This window comes from Emydura macquarii, unplaced genomic scaffold (genome assembly GCF_026122565.2).
Source record: "Emydura macquarii macquarii isolate MOO-44397 ecotype Brisbane River unplaced genomic scaffold, CSIRO-AGI_Emac_v2 contig_3322, whole genome shotgun sequence".
Taxonomy (NCBI): domain Eukaryota; kingdom Metazoa; phylum Chordata; order Testudines; family Chelidae; genus Emydura; species Emydura macquarii.
In genome coordinates, this window is record NW_027133459.1 from 171,096 (window position 1) to 192,938 (window position 21,843).

At 55.9% G+C, this 21,843-nt stretch overlaps 4 gene segments (V, D, J or C); all 4 read left to right on the plus strand.

Moving 5' to 3' along the window:
• The window catches only part of LOC137143360 (immunoglobulin heavy constant epsilon-like), an 86,953-nt gene extending 66,695 nt beyond the window's left edge, over window positions 1-20,258 (plus strand). The window contains 4 exon segments of the C gene segment in view: window positions 18,162-18,458; window positions 18,719-19,051; window positions 19,212-19,538; window positions 19,803-20,258. Of these exon segments, the coding sequence occupies window positions 18,162-18,458; window positions 18,719-19,051; window positions 19,212-19,538; window positions 19,803-20,143 (1,298 nt within the window).
• LOC137143362 (Ig gamma-2C chain C region-like) overlaps window positions 1-21,843 on the plus strand; it is a 110,696-nt gene that overhangs the window by 66,357 nt on the left and 22,496 nt on the right.
• Window positions 1-21,843, plus strand: part of LOC137143361 (immunoglobulin heavy constant epsilon-like) — a 98,019-nt gene that overhangs the window by 65,627 nt on the left and 10,549 nt on the right.
• The window catches only part of LOC137143359 (Ig gamma-2C chain C region-like), a 163,754-nt gene that overhangs the window by 65,233 nt on the left and 76,678 nt on the right, over window positions 1-21,843 (plus strand).

Below are 21,843 nucleotides of genomic sequence, written 5' to 3' on the forward strand. Positions count from 1 at the left end.
GGCATCTTCTCTAGCCTCTTGCCTGAGGCGTCCGCGGCCCCCTCTGCCACATCGCCACATTGTCTCCCAGAGGACCACCGGGGCCCAAAGCAGAGGGAAAAGGGGGGCCAGAGGGGCCCAGCCCTACCAAATTTAGGCACAACATCTATCTATTCCCAGGCACACCCCATCAGCTATCTATCCAGTCAGGGTGCTTGGGAGCCAGGAGTCTGGGATTTTCCCTCTGCTCTCTGCAGGGTACCTTGCCTCCATGGATCCATTGCCAGCTCTGGGACTGGACATGGATCTCCCAGGTTACAGTGCGGGGGCGGGAGGGGCTTCAGAATCAGGACTCCTGGGTTCTATCCCCACTTCCAGGGCCCAAGCATAATTTTTTGGGCCCAGTACAAATTTGTAACATGGGCCCCCTCCCACAAACACACCACAGTCCCTCGTCCCACACATACAATCTCATGAAAAACAATTTTCCTCATGCTAACGGGGATTGCAGCCTGGGCTGGACCTCTCCGGGCCCCGGTAAAGTGTACCCTTCCTCTCCCCCTCCCCCCACCATGCAGGAGCCCTGTTCCTGCTTTTTTACCCTCCCACCTGGCAGGTTCTCTGAAAGACCCACCACCCCCAGCGGCCTCTAACTTTCCTGACCTCTTCAGCCTTCTTGACCAAATCTCTGGGGAAAACCAACCAACCAACAAACAAGGGATGAAAAGGGGAAGTTTACACAAGTGACAGTCTCACCCAGGTTGTTTTTTCCATCCCCGTTTTAGCCCCCTGCATGCGTCCATCTGTCCAATTTTCACACCTTCTCACCAGCTTGAACAAGCAAATCTCCCATCTGGGCGTCAGCTACTGTTTTCAATCTATAATTAATTATCCGACGACCATTCGGGGGGAGGAGAGGGATCTGTCTGACAGGCTGAGTTGCCTCAGAGGAGCTACACGACAGACGCCGAGCAGCACTGAACTCACGGACAGAACCCCCGGTCTACAGCGCCAGGCCACCGCCCGCCATGGCCAGCAATTGGGTGAAGAAATTAGAGGAAAGCAGCTGCTATTGGAGTCCTGTCCTGTGAGTACAGAGGGTGTTTTAGTTGTATCAGAGCATTAAGGAAGGCGACTGAGCTTCTCTCTCAGGTTCTCAGAATGGAGTGGGGACTAGTGGTTAGAGCTGGGAGCCAGGACTCCTGGGTTCTGTTTTGACCTATGCAGAGCAGTAGGAATACTGGGGCAGGGTGCAGCAGGTGGCTCCCCCAGAACTGCCTGGTTAAGCTGGGAAGGGGTTTTGCAGACCAGGTTGTGCCATCCCCCCAAAGTCACAGATAGTGGGAACCGAGGTGCTTAGTTCACACCCCACCAATAAACTGAGAAAATCACTTTGAAAGGGGTCCTGGGCTGGAAAAATGCATGCCTGGAAGTCAAGATTCAGGGAGACCACTGTGCTGTAGGGAGTCACTCCCAGACTGGGCTAGCTGGGGCTGCAGGTCGGGAGTGAGGGGCACCTGCAGAACTATGGAGGGGCCCCTAGGGCTGGACTAGCAGGGGGCTGGACATCAGGAGTGAGGGGAACCAGCAGAGCTATAGGGGAGACCCTGGAGCTGCACTAACGGGGGCTGATGGTCAGGAGTGAGGGGCAGCTGCAGAGTTGGGGGGGACCTCAGGGTTGGGCTAGCCGGGGCTGCAGGTTGGGAGTGAGGAGGACCCACAGAGCTATAAGGGGCACCTGCAGAACTATGGGGAGGGATTCCAAGGCTGGTCTATCAGGGGCTGTGAGTCAGGATTGGGGAGCACCCACAGAGCTATTGGGGGGACCACAGAGCTAAGCAAGCAAAGGCTGCAGGGAGGGGGTGAGAGGCACCAGATGAGTTATAGGAGGGACCCCAGGGCTGAGCTACCAGGGGCTCCATGTCATGAGTGAGGGGCACCCACAAAGCAGGGGGCAGCCCCACGGCTCAGCTAGTAGGGGGTGAAGTTGCAAATGAGGGGCACCAGCACAGCTATGGGAGGGACTATAGGGCTGCACTAGCAGGGGGCTGCCAATTGGGAGTGAGGGGCAACAGCAGAGCTACAGGGGTGACTTGAGGGCTGAGTAAGTAGGGCTGCAGGTCACAAGTGAGGGGTATCTCCAGAGCTGCGGGGGAGCCCCAGGACTGGGCGAGCAGGGTGCTGCAGGCTGGAGTGAGGGGCACCTGCAGAACTATAATGGAGGATGAGGGCTGGGCTGGCAGGGGGCTGCAAGGGGTGACTTGAGGGCTGAGTAAATAGGGCTGCAGGTCACAAGTGAGGGGTATCTCCAGAGCTGCGGGGGAGCCCCAGGACTGGGCGAGCAGGGTGCTGCAGGCTGGAGTGAGGGGCACCTGCAGAACTATAATGGAGGATGCTAGGGCTGGGCTGGCAGGGGGCTGCAAGGGGTGACTTGAGGGCTGAGTAAGTAGGGCTGCAGGTCACAAGTGAGGGGTATCTCCAGAGCTGCGGGGGAGCCCCAGGACTGGGCGAGCAGGGTGCTGCAGGCTGGAGTGAGGGGCACCTGCAGAACTATAATGGAGGATGCTAGGGCTGGGCTGGCAGGGGGCTGCAAGTCAGGAGTGTAGGGCACCAGCAGAGCTTTAGGGGGACCATAGGGCTGGGCTGGCAGGGGCTCAGGGTAGGGAATGAGGAGCACCAGCTGTGCTTGGGGCAACCCCAGGGCTGGGATATCAGGGACTGCAGCTCTGGGGTGATGGGCACCAGCAGAACTATGGGGGGGACTTTAGGACTGGGTTGGCAGGGTGCTGCAGGGCAGGAGTGAGCGGCATCAGCAAAGCTATAGGGGGGACCCCAGAGCTCAGATGGCAGGGGATGCAGGTCGGGAGTAAGGGACACCTGCAGAGCTATAGGGGGGACCCTAGGGTTGGGCTGGCAGGGGGCTGCAGGGAGGGGGTGAGGGGCACCGGCAGAGCTGAGGGGGCAGTGCTTGGCTAACAGGGGGCTGTGGGTCAGGAGTTAGGGACACCCACAGAGCTCCAGGGGCTCCGGATCAGAACTGAGGGGCTCCCGCGGAGTTGCAGAGAGACCTCAGGACTCGGTGAGCAGGGCTGCAGGTTACGAGTGAGTAGCACATGCAGAGCTGGAGGGGGGACCCTAGGGCTGGGCTGGCAGGGGGGCTCAGGGTAGGGAGTGAGGGGCACCCCCACACCTGGGGGTGACACCACAGCAAGCTAGCAGCGGCTGCAGGGTGGAGTGAGGGGCACTAGCAGAGCCAAGGGGGGAAGCCTGAGAGCTTTGATAGCCTTGAGATGTGGGGACTGGAACTGGCTGTTGTGGGGATGCCCAGTGCTGGGATAGTAGGGGCTGTGGGTCAAGAGTGAGGGGCACTGGCAGATTGATTGCGGGGCAGGACAGGGCTAGAAGGAGCTTGGGGTCATAAATTAGGGACACCAGCACAGCTGGAGGGCAGGGCTGCATTAGCAGAGAGCTGTGTGTCGGGAGTGAGGGGCAGCAGCAGAGCTGGGGGAGCAGGGCTGGGCTAGCAGGGGGCTGTGGGTTGTGATTTAGGGACACTGGCAGAGCTGGGGTCGCAGGGCTTGGCTAGCAGGGGGCTGTGAGTCGGGAGTTCGTGGCACTGGCAGAGCTGGGATTGGAGGGAACCCAGGGCTTGGATAGCAGGGGCTTCGGGTTGGGAGTGAGGGGCACAGGCAGAGCTATTTCTAAGGGGATTTAATTGTCTCCTCTCTGTAGCCCAATTGCAAATATTTGAAACAGAAAACTTCCTAAACTGAAGCATAAATTTCCCCTTTGGCATGTCCCTTGTCAGAGGTAAACCCCTGAACTCACCGTGTGCCGGACTACATCACTCTGAGCTGCCCCTGCCTTCGGCCAACAGCTCTATTCTCACGCACTATGCTGAGAGCCAAGCCAAGGGAGTCCCTACACAGAGATGTGGCCCTGGCCTCCTGGGTCTGGATGTAACTGGCAGCCCCGGTGCAAGTGACAGCTCAGAGTTCAAGTTGCTAATTTAGCTTATAAATTGAGCCGGCTCCGTTCTTGCAGGGCACTCAGCTGGAGACGCGTTGGGCTTCCTTTCCAGAGGAGACAGGCTCCAGCGTCTCTGGCTAAACCCCACTGGAGATACAGACCCTGGTAACAGCACTCCAAAGTGCCTCTTCTTTGTGCCCCCAGGAATTGAGGCAGCTGGCATTCTTGGGAGACTCTTCCCGTATAGCTGAGGAAAACATACAGCAAAATCTTCATCCAAATCAGTTGGTATCTGGGTGGTTTCTTGTGTGGCAATCGGGCTAGAAAAGGGGTGAGCTAGGGGCTGTGATAACCAATTGAGTATTGAGGTGAGGGGGGGGATTTTTTACCCTAACCCCAAAACTGTGACCCTAAACCAAACCTTAACCCAACTCCTTAAACCCCCCAACTCTGGCCTAACTCAATAACCATGACCCTCACCCCAGCTTCCCAAACCCTGAAAGATTCACCAACTCCTTAACCCCAACATCCTAATCCTCACCCTTTCACTAGGACCCTAACTTCATCCTCAACCCCAGATCTTGAACCCTCCTCCCCATCTCTGGCCCCCAACTCTGACCCTCCCTTTGTGCCAGCCCTATCCCGCAAACCCTGACCTTAGATGACTCTAGGATGCAGTTCTCCTGGCATCAGTAGAATCCTCATGGTTGGTTCTCTGTAGCCCGATGGGTCCTTGATCCTCAACTGGGTCTGCAAGGCCAGTGTGATACTAGTACTAAAGAACAATTATACCCTCGAACCCCTAACCTTAACCCCAGCACTAACCTAACCTCCTCACTTTACCCTCTGACAATTTCTGTGTCCCTGTTGGGTACCAAGCAGCTTGGCACCAGAATTATGAGTCATCTGGGCAAACTGGCACCTTGAGATAGCACCCAAGAGTCTCACAAACTCCCACTGGGAAATGGCAGCAGAGCCGGTTGGATTCTGAGTGGTTGAATGGCTGCAAAATTGGCAAGAAATCCAACCACAGATGGTCAGATGTGGAACATGAGACTTGCAAGGTATCTGCACCCAACCATTGAACCATGACCCTTGATTCTACCCCTCCAGCCCATAACCCCAACACCTAACCCTAACCGCTGACCTTCCATCCTCATCCCCTACATATAATTTTAAACCTACCTCCAGCCCAAAGGACCTACATATCCTGTGCTGACTTAGCCAGCCCCAGTATCTCCTACCCTGGCCTGTCAACTCATCGCGGACACCTCACTACGTGTGTTCGAGCTGCAGAATTGCAAACTACCCACTAGGGATCAATGATGTTAGCAATGAACCAAGGAGCTTAATAGACTGTAACATTCATAATTAATATTTAATATTTTTGTCCCAGCTAACGCTGCTAGTGTTACACAGTCTGCACGCCTCCATGTGCAGGACTAAAAACCCTGACTCGAGTGATAACCGGCTTCTTTGGAGAGACCAGGAATCTCCCCAGATTTCCGTTCCTTGCTCAAAACCTTGGACTCTTTTCTAGTGCCAGGGGCTGTAATTTCTCCAAGGGGAATTTCACTGTCACTTTGGATCCTAACTCTCTTTGGATCCTCAGAGAAAAACCAGGCACAAATTACTGGGAACAACCCTCCACGCCGTCAAATCAACCCCCGTGATGGCTGAGCAGTCGCACCAGGACACGGCACCTTCCAGACCCTAGAGCAAAATTTGAGACTCAGGACGCCTGGGTTCTCAACCTCGCTGTATCACTGGTCTGCTGTGACCAGGTCCATTCCCCGCTCTCTGCCTCAGTTTCCCCTCTGATTCTTTGCTGTATTGCCTATTTAGACTCTGAGTTTGTTGATCTTGGGACCATTTGTTCCAGTGTCTAGGTGTAGCAACCGGTCCTATGGGGTGCAGGATCTCTGTCAGTCTGTCCTGCACCCTGACCACAATCTCTGGTCCCCGTTAAACACAGATGCTCTCCCCCGGCAGCGAGCGCTGCCCCCAGAGCAGGGCAGAGGCTCAGTCATTGTCTTTCCCTCTTTTTCCCTCTCTTTCCCTCTGCAGTTAGCCCCAAGGCTCCATTTGTCTTTCCCCTGACCTCCTGCCCCGACGAGGCCACCACCTCCCAGGTCACTTTTGGCTGCCTCGTCACGGGTTACTTCCCCGAGCCGGTCACGGTGAGGTGGAACTCTGGTGCCATCTCCACGGGCGTGACGACCTACCCCGCCATGATGAGCTCCTCCGGTCTCAACAGTCTCAGCAGCCAACTCACCGTCCCGGCCAGCAGCTGGGAGTCGACCACCTATCGCTGTGACGTCCAGCACCAGCCCACCAGTACCAGCATCTCCAAGGAAATCCCAAGTAGGGACAGCGCGGCGCGGCACGGCCCAGTGGGAGAGGGCTGGAGTGGAGGGTGTCTCGTCTTGGGAGCTGATGGGGAGAGACAGAGGCCATGGAGAAAGGACATAGGTGGATCGTGTTGGGTGTGGAGCAGACAGATGGACACAAGGCGCAGAAGGGTGGAGGGATGTGGAGAGATTAGACCAAGCAAAAAGAAGCTGCTGGGGCTCATACTGCAGGGAACGGAGTGGGGGGTACATAGGGCATCTGCATAATAACTAACCACGCCATCCTCTATCCCAGAGCCCAAGCCCCAAGCCCCCGAGGTGCACGTCTTCCACTCCTCCTGCAGCACCAAGCCAGGGGCAGCTTCCATCAACCTGCTCTGCGTCATCTCCGGCTTCTACCCCCAGGCCCTGACGGTGAACTGGCTGGTGGACGGCCAGTCAGGGCTCCTCAGCGGTGTCACCGACCCACCCAAGAAGGACTCGGTTAGCAAGACCTTCAGCACCCGCAGTGTGGCCACGGTCTCCCAACAAAGCTTTATGGAGGGCAAGACATACACCTGCCACGTGTCCCACCCACGCAGCAAGACTGAAGTGCAGGACAATGCCCGCAAGTGCAAAGGTGACATTGATTTCGGCCAGGCTGCATGGGGAGGGGAGATGTCCCAGGCCTGGTGGAGTAGAGCGGGAATACCAGGCTGGACCTGAGGTGGGAAGGGACTGGGTGGGGGAGATGGGGATGGGCTTGGGGATAGGTGGGAAACCAGGCCACGCTTCTGACCCTGGCTCTCCCATCTCCAGAAGAAACCCTGTCTTCCAGTGACATCCACGTCTTCATTGTGCCCCCAACCGCCACCGCCCTCTTTGTGGACCACTACCCCAAACTCACTTGCCTGGTCGTCAACCTGCCAAGCGACACTGGCCTGGGGGTGGTTTGGTCCCGGGAGAAGCCAGGGTCCATCAGCCCTGAGTCCATGATCCTGCTGGAGCAGTTCAATGGCACCTTCACCGCCTCCATCTCTGTGCCCATCCACACCCGTGACTGGGACAATGGAGAGACCTTCACCTGCAAAGTGGAGCACTTGGACCTGCCATCGCCCATCATCAAAACCATCACCAAGAAGCCAGGTAAGAAGCGGGCAGAGAGAGAGACCCCCATCCCAGACCCCGGCAGAGAGGGAGGCTGCGTAAGGGGATGCCCCAACCATTCCGGCCCCTTTCCAGCCCCAAAACACCACCCCCAAATAGTGCTCCAGAAAGACCAACCCAGTCCCCAGCCCCTCCAACCCTGAGCAGCATGGGCATCTTTCTACCCTGTCCTCCTCCCCACCTGGCCCCAGATGAGTGATGTGCATGGCTCATCTGTGTCCTCTGTCCCACCCACCCAAGGCAAGCGTTCGGTCCCGGGTGTCTACCTCCTCAACCCTCACCCCGATGAGCTGAGCAGCGACAAAGACTCCGTCAGCCTCACCTGCCTAGTGCGGGGCTTCTTCCCCGAGGACATCTCGGTGCAATGGATGAAGAACCACAAGGCTGACACAAGCCTCAAATACATCACCACCTCACCCCTGAAGGAAGGAGAAGGCGACTCCACTTTCTTCCTCTACAGCATGCTGAAAGTCAGCAAAGACAGCTGGAACAGCGGGGACTCCTACACCTGCATGGTCGTCCATGAAGCCCTTCCACTGAAATTCACTCAGCGCATCACCAGCAAACCCTCCGGTAAATGAAGACAGCTCCTCCAAACCCCGCTGCTAGCCTTGTCCAGTAGATAAATAATCCTGTAAATAATCTCTGTGCCCTCAACAACAACCAGTGAATAAATGGAAGTAGTCTGAGATCACCCCCAGGCCTCCTTGTTGTGATGTCACAGAGGGATGTCTGTGGGTCGCCAGGTTGGGGGGCTGGAGATGCTGAGGTGCCTCAATGCTGGAGGTGCTAAAATTGGTTCCTGGATGGGTGGACACATATGTACCATGGATGGATGGATAGACACATGGGTAGATGCCCCTGAGTGGTGGAGAGACACATGAATACATGCCATGGAAGGCAGGATGGGATATACCTGGGAGGTGCCATGGAAGGATGGTTAAGTGGAGGCATGACTAAATACACGCCATGGAAGGAGGGATGCAGAGGCGGGTAGCTGGTCAGCTACACACATACATACATACATACATACAAATGGCAGAGGAAAGGGCACATGGAAACTGGCTCAGTTGGAAGGCCAGGTGTTCAGGGAGAGGATTAGATGGATACATACATACGTACTTCATCGGGAAGCACTGATAGACCCACAGAGATGATATTTTGGATTTAAATAGCACCTACACCCCCAATTCAGATCAGAGCCTTGTTGGGCCGGACATGGAACAGACACTATGGGAGACCATCCCTCTCACAGCCTAAATAGACAAAGGGGAGGGGAAATCAAGGCACCAAGAGGAGGAAGGGACCTGTCCCAGCTCCCACCAGTGACAGATCTACAAATATAATCCAGTTGCTCTGCGTCTTGCCCAGTTGCTTATCCCTAGATTGAGAGGAACCGAGGGAAGGGTGGCTGGACAATTCACAGGGGTGAATGTCCATGGATAACTGGATGGGATGGGATGGAAGGATAAATCAATGGCACAGGTTGGATGGTTACCCATCATGCAGGATGAATGGATGGACAAATGGATGGCCACAGCTGGTCGGATGGTTAAAAGTGGGGATGAATGGTGAACAGCGATGGATGGGTGGGTGCATATAGCAATGTGCTGGTACCACTGGGGTTGATGATAATCGAAAAATGAATATGCCTGGGGATGGATGGATGGGCATGTAGGGGAAAAGATGGATGGGCGTGTAGGAGTGTGAAAGGATGGATGGATGGGCGTGTACAGGGAGACTGGATGGATGGATGGGCGTGTACAGGGATGGATGGATGGGCATTTACGAGGATGGATGGATGGACGGATGAATGAGAATATCGATGGGCATATGGACGGAAGGATGGATGGGCTTGTAGGAAAATGGATGGATGGTCTGGTGGGTAGGGGGACGGAAGGATGAGATGAAGGGAGAAGCGCCCATGGCAATGGATGTCTGGACGATTGTAGATTTGACAATGGATGGATGGTGACGAATGTCTGAATGTCAATGGGGACAGATGGTGATGGATGGTTCGGGACGGATAAATCTATAAAGGGATAGCTCGGTAGCTGGATGGGTTGTGTGGGTGGATGGATGGTGAGGGCTGAGGAGGGCTGGGATGTTGGATGGATAGGTGGGTCGCTGGATGGCCAAGCAATCCTTGGCATCCCAGTGAGTCTATTATTCGAGCATGCCCAGAGGGGTGCCGTTGAGGGTCAGCCTCCCAACCCGCAGTGGAGCAGATGCCCCACAGGAAATGTCCCGACAGAATCAGTGGGGAGAGGGTAATTCAAATACCCTGCTCCACACACACACCTCCCCAGATGGCTGAGAGGAAAAGGGATCTCCCTCAACCTTCTGTGACAGCTAGGGAGGGGGGTGATAGGCTAATCTACAGGAAACACCCGCAGCAGGGATCAGCTCCTGGGACCCAGGGCTCACAAAGGAGCAGCAGTAGTAGAGCTGATATCTGATGCAGACACTAAGCAGGGGCTCAGCTACAGTCTCACTAGCTCTGGTGACATAGGGGGGCCTAAGGAACTGGGGAGGAACAGAGGATGCAGACCTCCTATGGCCCCCCCATGAGTCCCATCTCCTACACTGCCCCACAGAGGACCCGCATAACTCACACAAGCACATACACACGCATCTGTATCTGCATCAGGGCTGGACGGGTGGGCACAGGGCTCAATCCCACCAGTGCCACGCGCACAACACCACACCTAGCACTGAAGGGGAGGTGGGGTTAGCAGCAGTGTTAGGGCTATTATCCAGGAGGGACCAGCACAGTTCTGAGGCGGAGTGGGAGTACACAGAGTAGGAGAGTGAACCTGGGCTCCTCTCACATCAACTGCCATGTTCGTACACAGAGAGAGAGACACACACACACAGATCCATGCACCTGTTTTCCAGTCACCACTGGGGTGGGGCACAGGGGCTGTTTATACAGGGATCCCTTGCCCTCTATAAGAAGCCGCTGCCCCCAGTCTCCAAGATCTCTGCCCTCTTTTAAGTAGGGAGCGAGACCCCCGTCCTCCAGCCGGCACCACCCCGCAGGACCATGTTCCAGTGAGCAGGGCGGGGGGTGCAGTGGGACCGGCCAGGCTCCAGGTCGCACCATCTCTCCTATCAGAGTCAAACCTCAGACCGCCGTTCTCAAAATACCCATGGCTCTGCGCATAGACAAGACCTTGTTGAACAGCCCCATAACTCACACCCGATGCAGCTGCAGCTTCCACGAGGGCCCAAGGAGCCTGTATAACCGGCCCCAGAGGCGGCTGCGTTCCACCTGAAGTTACTCCTGGCTCGTTTGGGGAATTGGGGTCAGTATCGCAGAGACACACGTGTGGGAATCCATCCATCCTGGTCTTTATGGGGCTCTCCCAGCCCAGCACCATCATCCCGGAACCTCACATGCTCTTCTGGCATTGCGGGATCACAGGAAGGGAAACAAAGACATGAAGAAATACAGGCCATGCCACAGGTCCGTGGCAGAGCCGGAATTTAAACCCAGCTCTCTGGCATCTCAGCCCAACCCTGTCCATACAAGGCAGGCCTGGTGCTGTGGAGACAGGTGTTAATACCTCTGCAGCTCCACTCGAGCCTCTAGAGAGAGGCCAGGAGGGGACGTGGGACTGTGAGCACCCAGGGGGCCACAGTGTTGGGTGCCTCAGACTGAGTGGCCAGGAAACTACAAGTGGGTGGGTGTCAACACACGGCCAAGTTCCAGCACCTCGGTGTAGGGCGACGGCCTCATGGGATGAGTGAGAGGAGACCTTTGGGGCTCGTGGCCTTCATCTCATCACAGCAGGCAGGGATGGATTTATCTAGAGATGGATGGGTAGATGGAGAGATGTAGATGGGTGTCGTGCTGGGACACCGATGGACGGAGGGAGGGAGGGATGGATGGATGGAGGGACAGATGGAGGGATGGATGGATTGAGAGGGGCCTGGTCATGGCTGGGCGTGTCTAGAAACGGATTGGCGGCGCAGGTGACAGATGGGCTGGCGGTGGTCGCACAGTCTGAGCTGTCTCTGTGACAGCGGCTGGGTCGGCGTTGACGTTTCTTTCTCTCCCCCAACAGAGGTGATCCTGTCAGGCGAGTTTTGCAGCGAGGAAGCTGACGAAGAGGTGGACCGTCTCTGGTCCACCATCTCCGTCTTCATCACCCTCTTCCTCTTGAGTGTGTGCTACAGTGCCACAGTGACCCTGTTCAAGGTGAGCATGAAGGGCCGGTGGCAGGGTGGGGCGAAGGCAGGAGTGAGTGTAGCACCGGAGAGGGTAGCACGGAGCAGAGACAGAAAGAAGAAGTGTTCATTAGTCACACACTTAACGAGTAAATGGGAAGGAAGGAAGGAAGGAATGCGACGGACAGACAGACAGAGCAGCTCCCACCAGCGCCGACCCCTCTCACACCCATTGTCTCTGCCCCACCCGCAGGTGAAGTTACTTTTCTCCACCATGGTGAAGCTGAAGCAAGCGAGGGTCCGCGAGTACAAGAACGTTCATCAGACTGTGGTGTAGGGTCTGCCACCCCCATCCGCCTAGAGAGACGGGTCCGGGGCACCACCCTGAGCCCCACAGCTGCCCCCCATCCATGCTGTTTCCCTGGGAGACCCCTCTTGGGGGAGAGAGGAGTTCACCCCACATGGCCTACTCAGCCCTCAGCCACTGGGGACGCTGCCCTGCTGGGGGCCGGGCTGAGACCGGACTACAACTCGTAGCATGCAGGGAACCAGTGTGCTCCGCAGAAAGGAAACCACTCGTTTCCCACAATCCTGAGCCCATTAATTCCCTCCCCTGATGCTGGATTGGGGCCAGTGCACCCTAGCGGGAAAAGGCCCCATGTCTGTATACCCCACCCTGGGCCAACATGGGGGCTGGTGTCCCCTAGAGAGTAAGAGCTCCGTGTGCTGTTCCCCACACCCCTCAGCCAGCCCTGGAGCCGGATCACAGACGCCTTTATCGCTGTTGGTCTGAATGTTGCGTGTTTAGCTCCTGGCTGTCTTTTTGTGTGTGTGACTTTTGTTCTTTGAACTGAGTGACAGTAAATAAATACATAAATATTCAACGCCGGCTCCTTCTCGTTCACTGCCTTCCTCCCTGGCTTTTGGGGGCTCTCCTCGGATCTGCTCTGTGCATGTGGGGGGCACCACGGTGCATGGAGAATTGGCTGAGAATTGGCTCCTCTGAACTGGCCCAGTGGGAGACGAGGGGCTAGGTACAAACCCACAGAGGTGGATCAGCCACGCGAGCCCTGGGGCCAGGAAAACCACTGAGTAGACTGAGGACCATGTATGGAGAAAGACAGAAAGATTTATTAATTGATTGATTTGATTCCAAATTATTAAACCCTTTATTTATCACACAAGGATCATAGGCTGATAAGGAACAGCCAGCAGAGGTTCATCAAGAACAAACCGTGTCAAACCAACCTGATACCCTTTCTAGACAGGGTGATTGGCGGAGTGGATGAGGGATGTGGATGTGATGTGACGGATCTTGGTTTTCATTCAGGCTTTTCACACCGTCTCACATGATGTTCTCCTAAGCAATGTAGGGAAATGGGGTCTGGCTGAAACTACTGTGAGGTGGGTGCACAAATGGTTGGAAACCCGTACCCAGAGAGTGGTTTGCTGTCAAGGGGGGAGGCGTATCCAGTGGGATCCTGCAGGGTCAGTCCTGCTTTGGGCCCTATCCAATATTTTCTTTAACGACTTGGATAATGGAGGAGAGAGAACGCCCATAGAATTTGCAGAGGAAACCAAGCTGGGAGGGGGCAAGTGTGTTGTGGGACAGCAGGGCCCAAGCATAATATTTTTGGGCCCAGTTCAAATTTGGAACACGAGGCCCTTCCCACACACACACCACAATCCCTTGTCCCACATTTACCATCTCATGAGCCATGAAAACTTTTTTCTCATGCTAATGGGGGGGGTGCAGCCTGGACTGGGCCTCCCAGGGTCTCGGGGCTCAGTAAAGTGAACCCTTTTTCCCCCCATGTGGGAACCCTGGTTTCTGCTTTTTTACCTTCCCACCTGGCAGGTTATTCAAAGAACCCCCACCCCGGAGGCCTCAATCTTTCCTGACCTCTTCAGCCTTCTTCACCAAATCTCTGGGGAAAATCAACCAACAAACAAACACGAGCTGAAAAGGGGAAGTTTACGCAAGTGAAAGTCTCACCCAGGTTGTTTTTTTCACCCCCGTTTTAGCCCCCTGCCTGCAGCCACAGCTCCAATTTTCACACCTTCTCACCAGCTTGAACAGGCAAATCCCCAATATGGGCGTCACCTATTGTTCTCAAACAATAATTAATTGTCTTGACTACCATTCGGGGGGAGGAGAGGGTTCTGTCTAACAGACTGAGTTGCCTCAGAAGAGCTACACGACAGATGCCGAGCAGCACTGGACTCACGGACAGAACCCCCTGGTCTACAGCGCTGGGCCACATCCCGCCATGGCCAGCAATTGGATGAAGAAATTAGAGGAAAGCAGCTGCTACTGGATTCCTGTCCCGTGAGTACAGAGGGTGTTTTAGTCGTACCAGAGCATTAGGGAAGGCGACTAAGCTAGAAAGTGAGCCAGGATGCCTGTGTTCTCTCCCAGGCTCTGGGAATGGAGCGGGGGCTAGTGGGTTAGAGCAGGGGGGCTGGGAGCCAGGACTCCTGGGTTCTGTTCTGACCTATGCAGAAGGGTGCAGCAGGTGGGTCCCCCAGTGCTGCCTGGTTATGCTGGGGTTGGGTCTTGCAGGCCGGGTTGTGCCTTCTCCCCCCGCCCAGCACAGATAGTGGGAACAGAGGTGCTTACCTCACACTCCACCAATCAACTGGGGAAACCGCTTAAAAAAGGGTCCTGGGCTGGAAAACTGTGAGCCTGGAAGTCAAGATTCAGGGAGACCAGCTGTGCAGTAGGGAGGCGACCCAGGGCTGGGCTTGCTGGGGCTGCACCTCAGGAGTGAGGGTCACCCACAGAGCTATGGGGGGGACCCTAGGGCCGGGCTGCAGATCTGGAGTGAGGTGCACCAGCAGAGCTATCGGGGGGACCCTAGGGCCAGGTTTGCAGGGGCTGCAGGGAGGGGGGGGATGAGGGGAACCAGCAGAACTATAGGGGGGACTTCAGGGCTGAGCGATGAGGGCCCGTAGGTCGGGAGTGAGGGGCACCCACAAAGCTGAGAGAACCCAGAGCGGGGCTAGCAGGAGCTGCACCTCAGGAGTGAGGGTCACCAGCAGAGCTGGGCCGGGGGGGGGGGACCCCAGGGCCAGGCTAGTAGGTGCTGCGAGTCTGGACTGAGGAGCACCAGCACATCTATATGGGGGCCCCTAGGGCTGGACTAGCAGGGGGCTGCAGGTCGGGAGTCAGGGCCACCAGCAGACCTATAGGGGAGACCCTGGGGCTCAACTAGCAGTGGCTGCAGGGTGGAGTGAGGGGCATCCGCAGAGCAAAGGGGGAATCCTGAGAGCTTTGATAGCCTTGAGATGTGGGGACTGGAACTGGCTGTTGTGGGGATGCCCAGAGCTGGGATAGCAGGCGGCTGTGGGTCAAGAGTGACGGGGTCTGCCAGATTTATTGGGGGGCAAGACTGGGCTTAGCAGAAGCTTGGGGTCAGGAGTTAGGGGCACCAGCACAGCTGGAGGGACAGGGCTGGACTAGCAGGGACCTTGGTTGGGGGTGAGCGACACCAGCAAAGCTATAGGGGGACCCCGGGGCTGGGCAAGCAGGGGGCTGCAGGGAGGGGGTGGGGGGCACCAGCAGAGCTGAGGGGGCAGTGCTTGGCTAGCAGGGCGCTGTGGGTCAGGAGTTAGGGACACCCGCAGAGCTATGGGGGAGACCCTGTGGCTGGGTTATCAGGGGCTCCAGGTCAGAACTGAGGGGCTCCCGTGGAGTTGCAGGGGGACCTCAGGACTCGGTGAGCGGGGCTGCAGGTCGGGAGTGAGGAGCACATGCAGAGCTGTAGGGAGTACCCTAGGGCTGGGCTGTCAGGGGGGCTCAGGATAGGGAGGAAGGGACACCCCCAGACCTGGGGGTGACACCACAACTAGGCTAGCAGGGGCTGCAGGGTGGAGTGAGGGGCACTAGCAGAGCCAAGGGGGGAAGCCTGAGAGCTTTGATAGCCTTGAGATGTGGGGACTGGAACTGGCTGTTGTGGGGATGCCCAGCGCTGGGATAGCAGGGGCTGTGGGTCAAGAGTGAGGGGCACTGGCAGATTGATTGCGGGGCAGGATAGGGCTAGAAGGAGCTTGGGGTCATGAATTAGGGACACCAGCACAGCTGGAGGGCAGGGCTGCATAAGCAGAGAGCTGTGTGTCGGGAGTGAGGGGCAGCAGCAGAGCTGGGGGAGCAGGGCTGGGCTAGCAGGGGGCTGTGGGTCAGGAGTTAGTGGCACTGGCAGGGCTGGGATTGGAGGGAACCCAGGACTTGGATAGCAGGGCTAAGGGTCGGGAGTGAGGGGCACTGGCAGAGCTGTTCCAAAGAGGATTTAATTGTCTCTTCTCTTTAGCCCATTTGCAAATATTTGTAACAGAAAACTTTCTTAACTGAGCCATAAATTTCCCCTTTCACATGTCCCTTGTCAGAGGTAAACCCCTAAACTCACTGTGTGCTGGAGCATGTCGCTATCAGCCATCCCTGCATTCAGCCACCAGCTCTCCTCTAATGCACCATTCTGAGAGCCAAGGCAGGGGAGTTCCCTGCACAGCGAGATGTGGCTGTGGCTGCCTGGAGCTGGATGTAACTGGCAGGCCCTGTGCAGGTGATGGCTCAGAGTTCAAGTTACTAAATTGTCCTATGAGTTGAGCTGGCTCCGTTCTTGCGGGGCACTCAACTGGAGACAGTTGGGCTTCGTTTCCAAGCTCCAGCATCTCCAGCTAAACCCCACTGGAAATAGGGACCCTGGTAACAGCTCCCCAAAGCGCCTCTTCTTTGGCCCCCAGGAATTGAGACAGCTGGCATTCTTGGGAGACTCTTCCCGTATCGCTGAGGAAAACATACAGCAAAATCTTCATCCAAATCAGTTGGTATCTGGGTGGTTTCTTGTGTGGCAATCGGGCTAGAAAAGGGGTGAGCCAGGGGCTGTGATAACCAATCGAGTATTGAGTTGGGGGGGAAGCTTTTTACCCTAACCCCAAAACTGTGACCCTAAACCAAACCTTAACCCACCCCAACTCTGGCTAACTCAATAACCATGACCCTCACCCCAGCTTCCCAAACCCTGAAAGATGCACCAACTCCGTAACCGCAACATCCTAATCCTCACCCTTTCACACGGACCCTAACTTCATCCTCAATCCCAGATATCTAACCCTCCTCCCCATCTCTGACCCCTCAACTCTGAAGCTCCCTTCAAACCCACTCCTAACGACCCAGCCCTATCCCCCAAACCAGGACCTTAGATGACTTAAGGCTGCAGTTCTCCTGGCATCAGTAGAGTCCTCATTGTTAGTTCTCTGTAGTGCAATGGGTCCTGATCCTCAACTGGGTCTGCAAGGCCAGTGTGATACTAGTACTAAAGAACATACCCTCGAACCCCTAACCTTAACCCCAGCGCTAACCTAACCTCCTCACTTTGACACTCTGAGCATGAATTTCAGTGTCCCCGTCGGGTAGCAAGCAGCTCAGCACCAGAATTGAGAGTCATCTGGGCAAACTGGCCCCTGGGGCTAGGACTCAAGAGGCTCACAAACTCCCGCTGCGAAATGGCAGCAGAGCCGGTTGCATTCTGAGCACTTAAATGGTTGCGAAATTGGCAGGAAATCCAACCACAACCAGTCAGATATGGAACATGAGACTGGCAAAGTATTTGAACCCAGCCATTGAACCATGACCCTTAATTATACCCTAACCCTACCCCTGCAGCCCATAACCAAAACACCTAACCCTAACCGCTGACCTTTCATCCTCCTCCTCTACATATAATTTTAACCCTATCTCCATCACAAAGGGCCCACATGTCATGGGTTGACTTAGCCAGCCCCAGTCTTTCCTACCCTGGCCTGGGAACTTATTGGGGACACCTCACCACGTATGTTCAAGATGCAGAATTGTGAACTAGCCACTAGGGGCCAATAATGTTAGCAATGAACTGGTTAGATAAAGCTGCTAGTGTCACACGGTCTGTACATCTCCAGGTGCAGGACTGAACACCCAGACTTGAGTGATACCCGGCTTCTTTGGAGAGACAAGGAACATCCCCAGATTTCAGCTCCTTGCTCAAACCGTGGGTTGTTTTCTAGTGCCGGGGCTGTAATCTGTCCAAGGGGAATTTCACTACTGCTTTGGTGCCTAATTCCCATTGGCTCCTCAGGGAAAAACGTGGCACAAATTACTGGGAACAACCCTCCACACCGTCAAATCAACCCCTGGGATGACTGAGCAGCTGCATCAACACACGACACTTTAGAGCAAAGTTTGGGACTCAGAACGCCTGGGTTCTCTCCCTGTCTGTACTACTGGCCTGCTGTGACCAGGTCCTTGCCCCACTCTCTGCCTGAGTTTCCCCTTTACTGTCTCTTACCTATTTAGACTCTGAGATTGTTGACCTTGGGACCAGCTGTTACTGTGTCTAGGTGTAGCAACCGGTCTTATGGAGTCCAGAATCTCTGTCAGTCTGTCCTGCAACCTGACAGCCATCTCTGGCCCCCATTAAACACAGATGCTCTCCCCCGGCAGTGAGCGCTGGTCCCGAGAGCGGTAAAGGGGATCAGTTGTTATCCATCCTTTATTTCCATGTGCAGCTACCAACACCGCCCCGTCTGTTTTCCCCCTGACCTCCTGCCCCGGCGAGGCCACCACCTCCCAGGTCACTTTCGGCTGCCTCGTCGCAAGTTACTTCCCCGAGCCGGTCACAGTGAGCTGGAATCCGGGCGCCATCTCCACGAGCGTGACGACCTACCCCGCCATGATGAGCTCCTCCGGTCTCTACAGTCTCAGCAGCCAACTCACCGTCCCGGCCAGCAGCTGGGAGTCGACCACCTACCGCTGCAACGTCCAGCACCAGCCCACCAGCACCAGCATCTCCAAGGAAATCCCAAGTAGGGACAGCGCGGCGCGGCCCAGTGGGAGAGGGCTGGAGTGGAGGGTGTCTCGTGTTGGGAGCTGATGGGGAGAGACGGAGGCCGTGAAGAGAGGGCATAGGTGGATCGTGTTGGGTGTGGTGACAGACAGACAGACGCCAGGCGCAGAAGGGTGGAGGGATGCAAAGAAAAGTGGCGGGGGCATATGCCGCAGGGAGAGCTGCAGGGCCTCCGTAGGAGGTCTGCACAGTAACTAACCACTCCATCCTCTCTCCCAGAGTCTGTCCCCGTTCAGCCCCATGCCCCGGAGGTGCACGTCTTCCACTCCTCCTGCAGCACCAAACCAGGGCCGGCTTCTATGAACCTGCTCTGCGTCATCTCTGGCTTCTACCCCAAGGCCCTGACGGTGAACTGGCTGGTGGACGGCCAGTCGGGGCTCCTCAGTGGTGTCACCGACCTGCCCAAGGAGGACTCCGGTAGCAAGACCTTCAGCACCCGCAGCGTGGCCAAGGTCGCCCAGGAAAGCTTTATGGAGGGCAAGACATACACCTGCCAGGTGTCCCACCCGGGCACTGGAAAACAAGTGCAGGACCACGCCCGCAAGTGCAAAGGTGATTCTGCCTGGGGAGGGAGACCTCCCTGGCTGGGGAGTAGAGCGGGGAGACCAGACTGGGCCTGAGGTGGGAAGGTAATGGGTGGGGGAGACGGGGATGGGTTGGGGGGAGGTGGGAATCCAGGCCACACTTCTGACTCTGGCTCTCCCATCCCCAGAAGAAACCCCATCTTCCAGTGACATCCACGTCTTCATGGTGCCACCATCTGCCGCTGCCCTCTATGTGGACCAGTACCCCAAACTCACCTGCCTGGTCGTCAACCTGCCAAGCGACACTGGCCTAGGGGTGGTCTGGTCACGGGAGAAGCCAGGGTCCATGAGCCCTGAGCCCCCGATCATAAAGGAGCAGTTCAATGGCACCTTCACCGCCTCCAGCTCCGTGCCCATCCACACCCGTGACTGGGACAATGGAGAGATCTTCACCTGCAAAGTGGAGCACTCGGACCTGCCATCGCCCATCATCAAAACCATCACCAAGAAGCCAGGTAAGAGGCGGGCAGGGAGAGTCATTCCCTATCCCAGCCCCCGGTAGGGAGGGAGGCTGCATAAGGGGATGCCCCAACCATTCCAGCCCCTTTCCAGCTCCAAACCCAGAACCCCATATTCTCCTCCGGAGAGGCCAACACCCAGACCCCAGCCTCTCCATCCCAGAACAGAACAGAGATTTTTCTACCTCGTCCTCCTCCCCGCCTGGCCCCAGATGAGTAATGTGCATGGCTCACCTGTGTCCTCCGTCCCACCCACCCAAGGCAAGCGCTCGGCCCCGGGTGTCTACCTCCTGCACCCTCACTCCGATGAGCTGAACAGCGGCAAAGACTCCGTCAGCCTCACCTGCCTAGTACGGGGCTTCTTCCCCGAGGACATCTCGGTGCAATGGATGAAGAACCACAAAGCCGACACCAGCCTCGATTACGTCACCACCTCGCCCATGAAGGAAAGCAAAGGCGACTCGGCCTTCTTCCTCTACAGCATGCTGAAAGTCAGCAAAGACAGCTGGAACAGCGGGACCTCCTACACCTGCATGGTGGTCCACGAAGCCCTGCAACAGAAATTCACTCAGCGCACCATCAGCAAAGCCTCCGGTAAATGAAGACAGCTCCTCCAAACCCCGCTGCTAGCTTTGTCCAGTAGATAAATAATCCTGTAAATAATCTCTGTGCCCTCAACCACAACCACTAAATAAATGGAAGTAGTCTGAGATCACCCCCAGGCCTCCTCGTTGTGATGTCACAGAGGGATGTCTGTGGGTCACCGGGTTGGGCGGCTGGAGATGCTGAGGTGCCCCAATACTGGAGATGCTAAAACCAGATGCTGGATGGGTGGACACATATGTACCATGGATGGATGGATAGACACATGGGTAGATGCCCCTGAGCGGTGGAGAGACACATGAATACATGCCATGGAAGGCAGGGTGGGGAGATACCTGGGAGGTGCCATGGAAGGATGGTTGAGTGGAGGCATGACTAAATACACACCATGGAAGTTAGGGATGGAGAGGCAGGTAGCTGGTCAGCTACACATATACGTATATACAAACGGCAGAGGAAAGCACACATTGAAGCCTGGCTCAGCTGGAAGGCCAGATGCTCAGGGAAAGGGTTAGATGGATACATACATACGTACTTCATCGGGAAGGACTGATAGACCCACAGATACCCACAGAGATGACTATTTGGATTAAAATAGTAACTACACTCGCAATTCAGATCAAAGCTCTTTTGGGCCAGGCATGCCACAGATACTGGGAGAGACCATCTCTCTCACACCCTAAATACTCAAAGGCGAGGGGAGGGGAAACCAAGGCACCAAGAGGAGGAAGGGAACTGTCCCAGGTTCCACCAGTGACAGACCTACAAAATATAATCCAGTTGCTCTGAGTCCCACCCAGTTGTCTGTCCCTAGACAGAGAAGAACTGAGGGAAGGGTGGCTGGACAATTCACAGGGGTGAATGCCCATGGATAACCAGATGGGATGGGATGGAAGAATAAGTCTATAGTGCAGGTTGGATGTATACCCATCCCAAAGGACAAATGGATGGACAAATGGATGGCCACAGATAGACTGTGATAGAGGAATGCATAGAGGTGGCGATGAATGGACGTGAAAGTGAACAGTGATGGATTGATGGGTACATTTGGCAATCGATCAGTACCCTTGGGGTTGATGATAAAAGGAAAATAAGTTTGCCTGGGGTTAAATGGATGGGCATGTAGGGAGTTGGATGGATGGATGGATTGGCATGTAGGGGGATGGATGGGTGTTTAGGGGGATGGATGTATGGATGGATGAAGGGGCGTGTGGGGAGATGGATGGTCGGATGGGCGTGTAGGGGGATGTATGGATGAGATGAAGGGAGAAGCGCCCATAGCAATGGATGGTTGGACAACTCTAGATTTGACAATGGATGGATGGCTGAATGTCAATGGGGACAGATGGCGATGGATGGTTAGGGACGGATGAATCTATAAGGGGATAGCTCGGTAGGTGGATGGGTGAATGGATGGATTCTCTAGCCTAGGACACGAGCATGCCCAGAGGGGCGCTGTTTCATGGTCAACCTCCCACCCTGCAGAGGAGCAGATGCCCCACGGGAAATGTCCAGACAGAATCAGTGGGAAGAGGGTAATTCAAATACCCTGCCCCACACACACATCTCCCCAGATGACTGGAAAGAAAAGGGGTCTCCCTCCAACCTCAGCCTTTGGTGGCAGCTAGGGAGGGGATGATAGGATAACATACAGGAAACACCCCCAGCAAGGATCAGCTCCTGGGACAAAGGGCCCGCA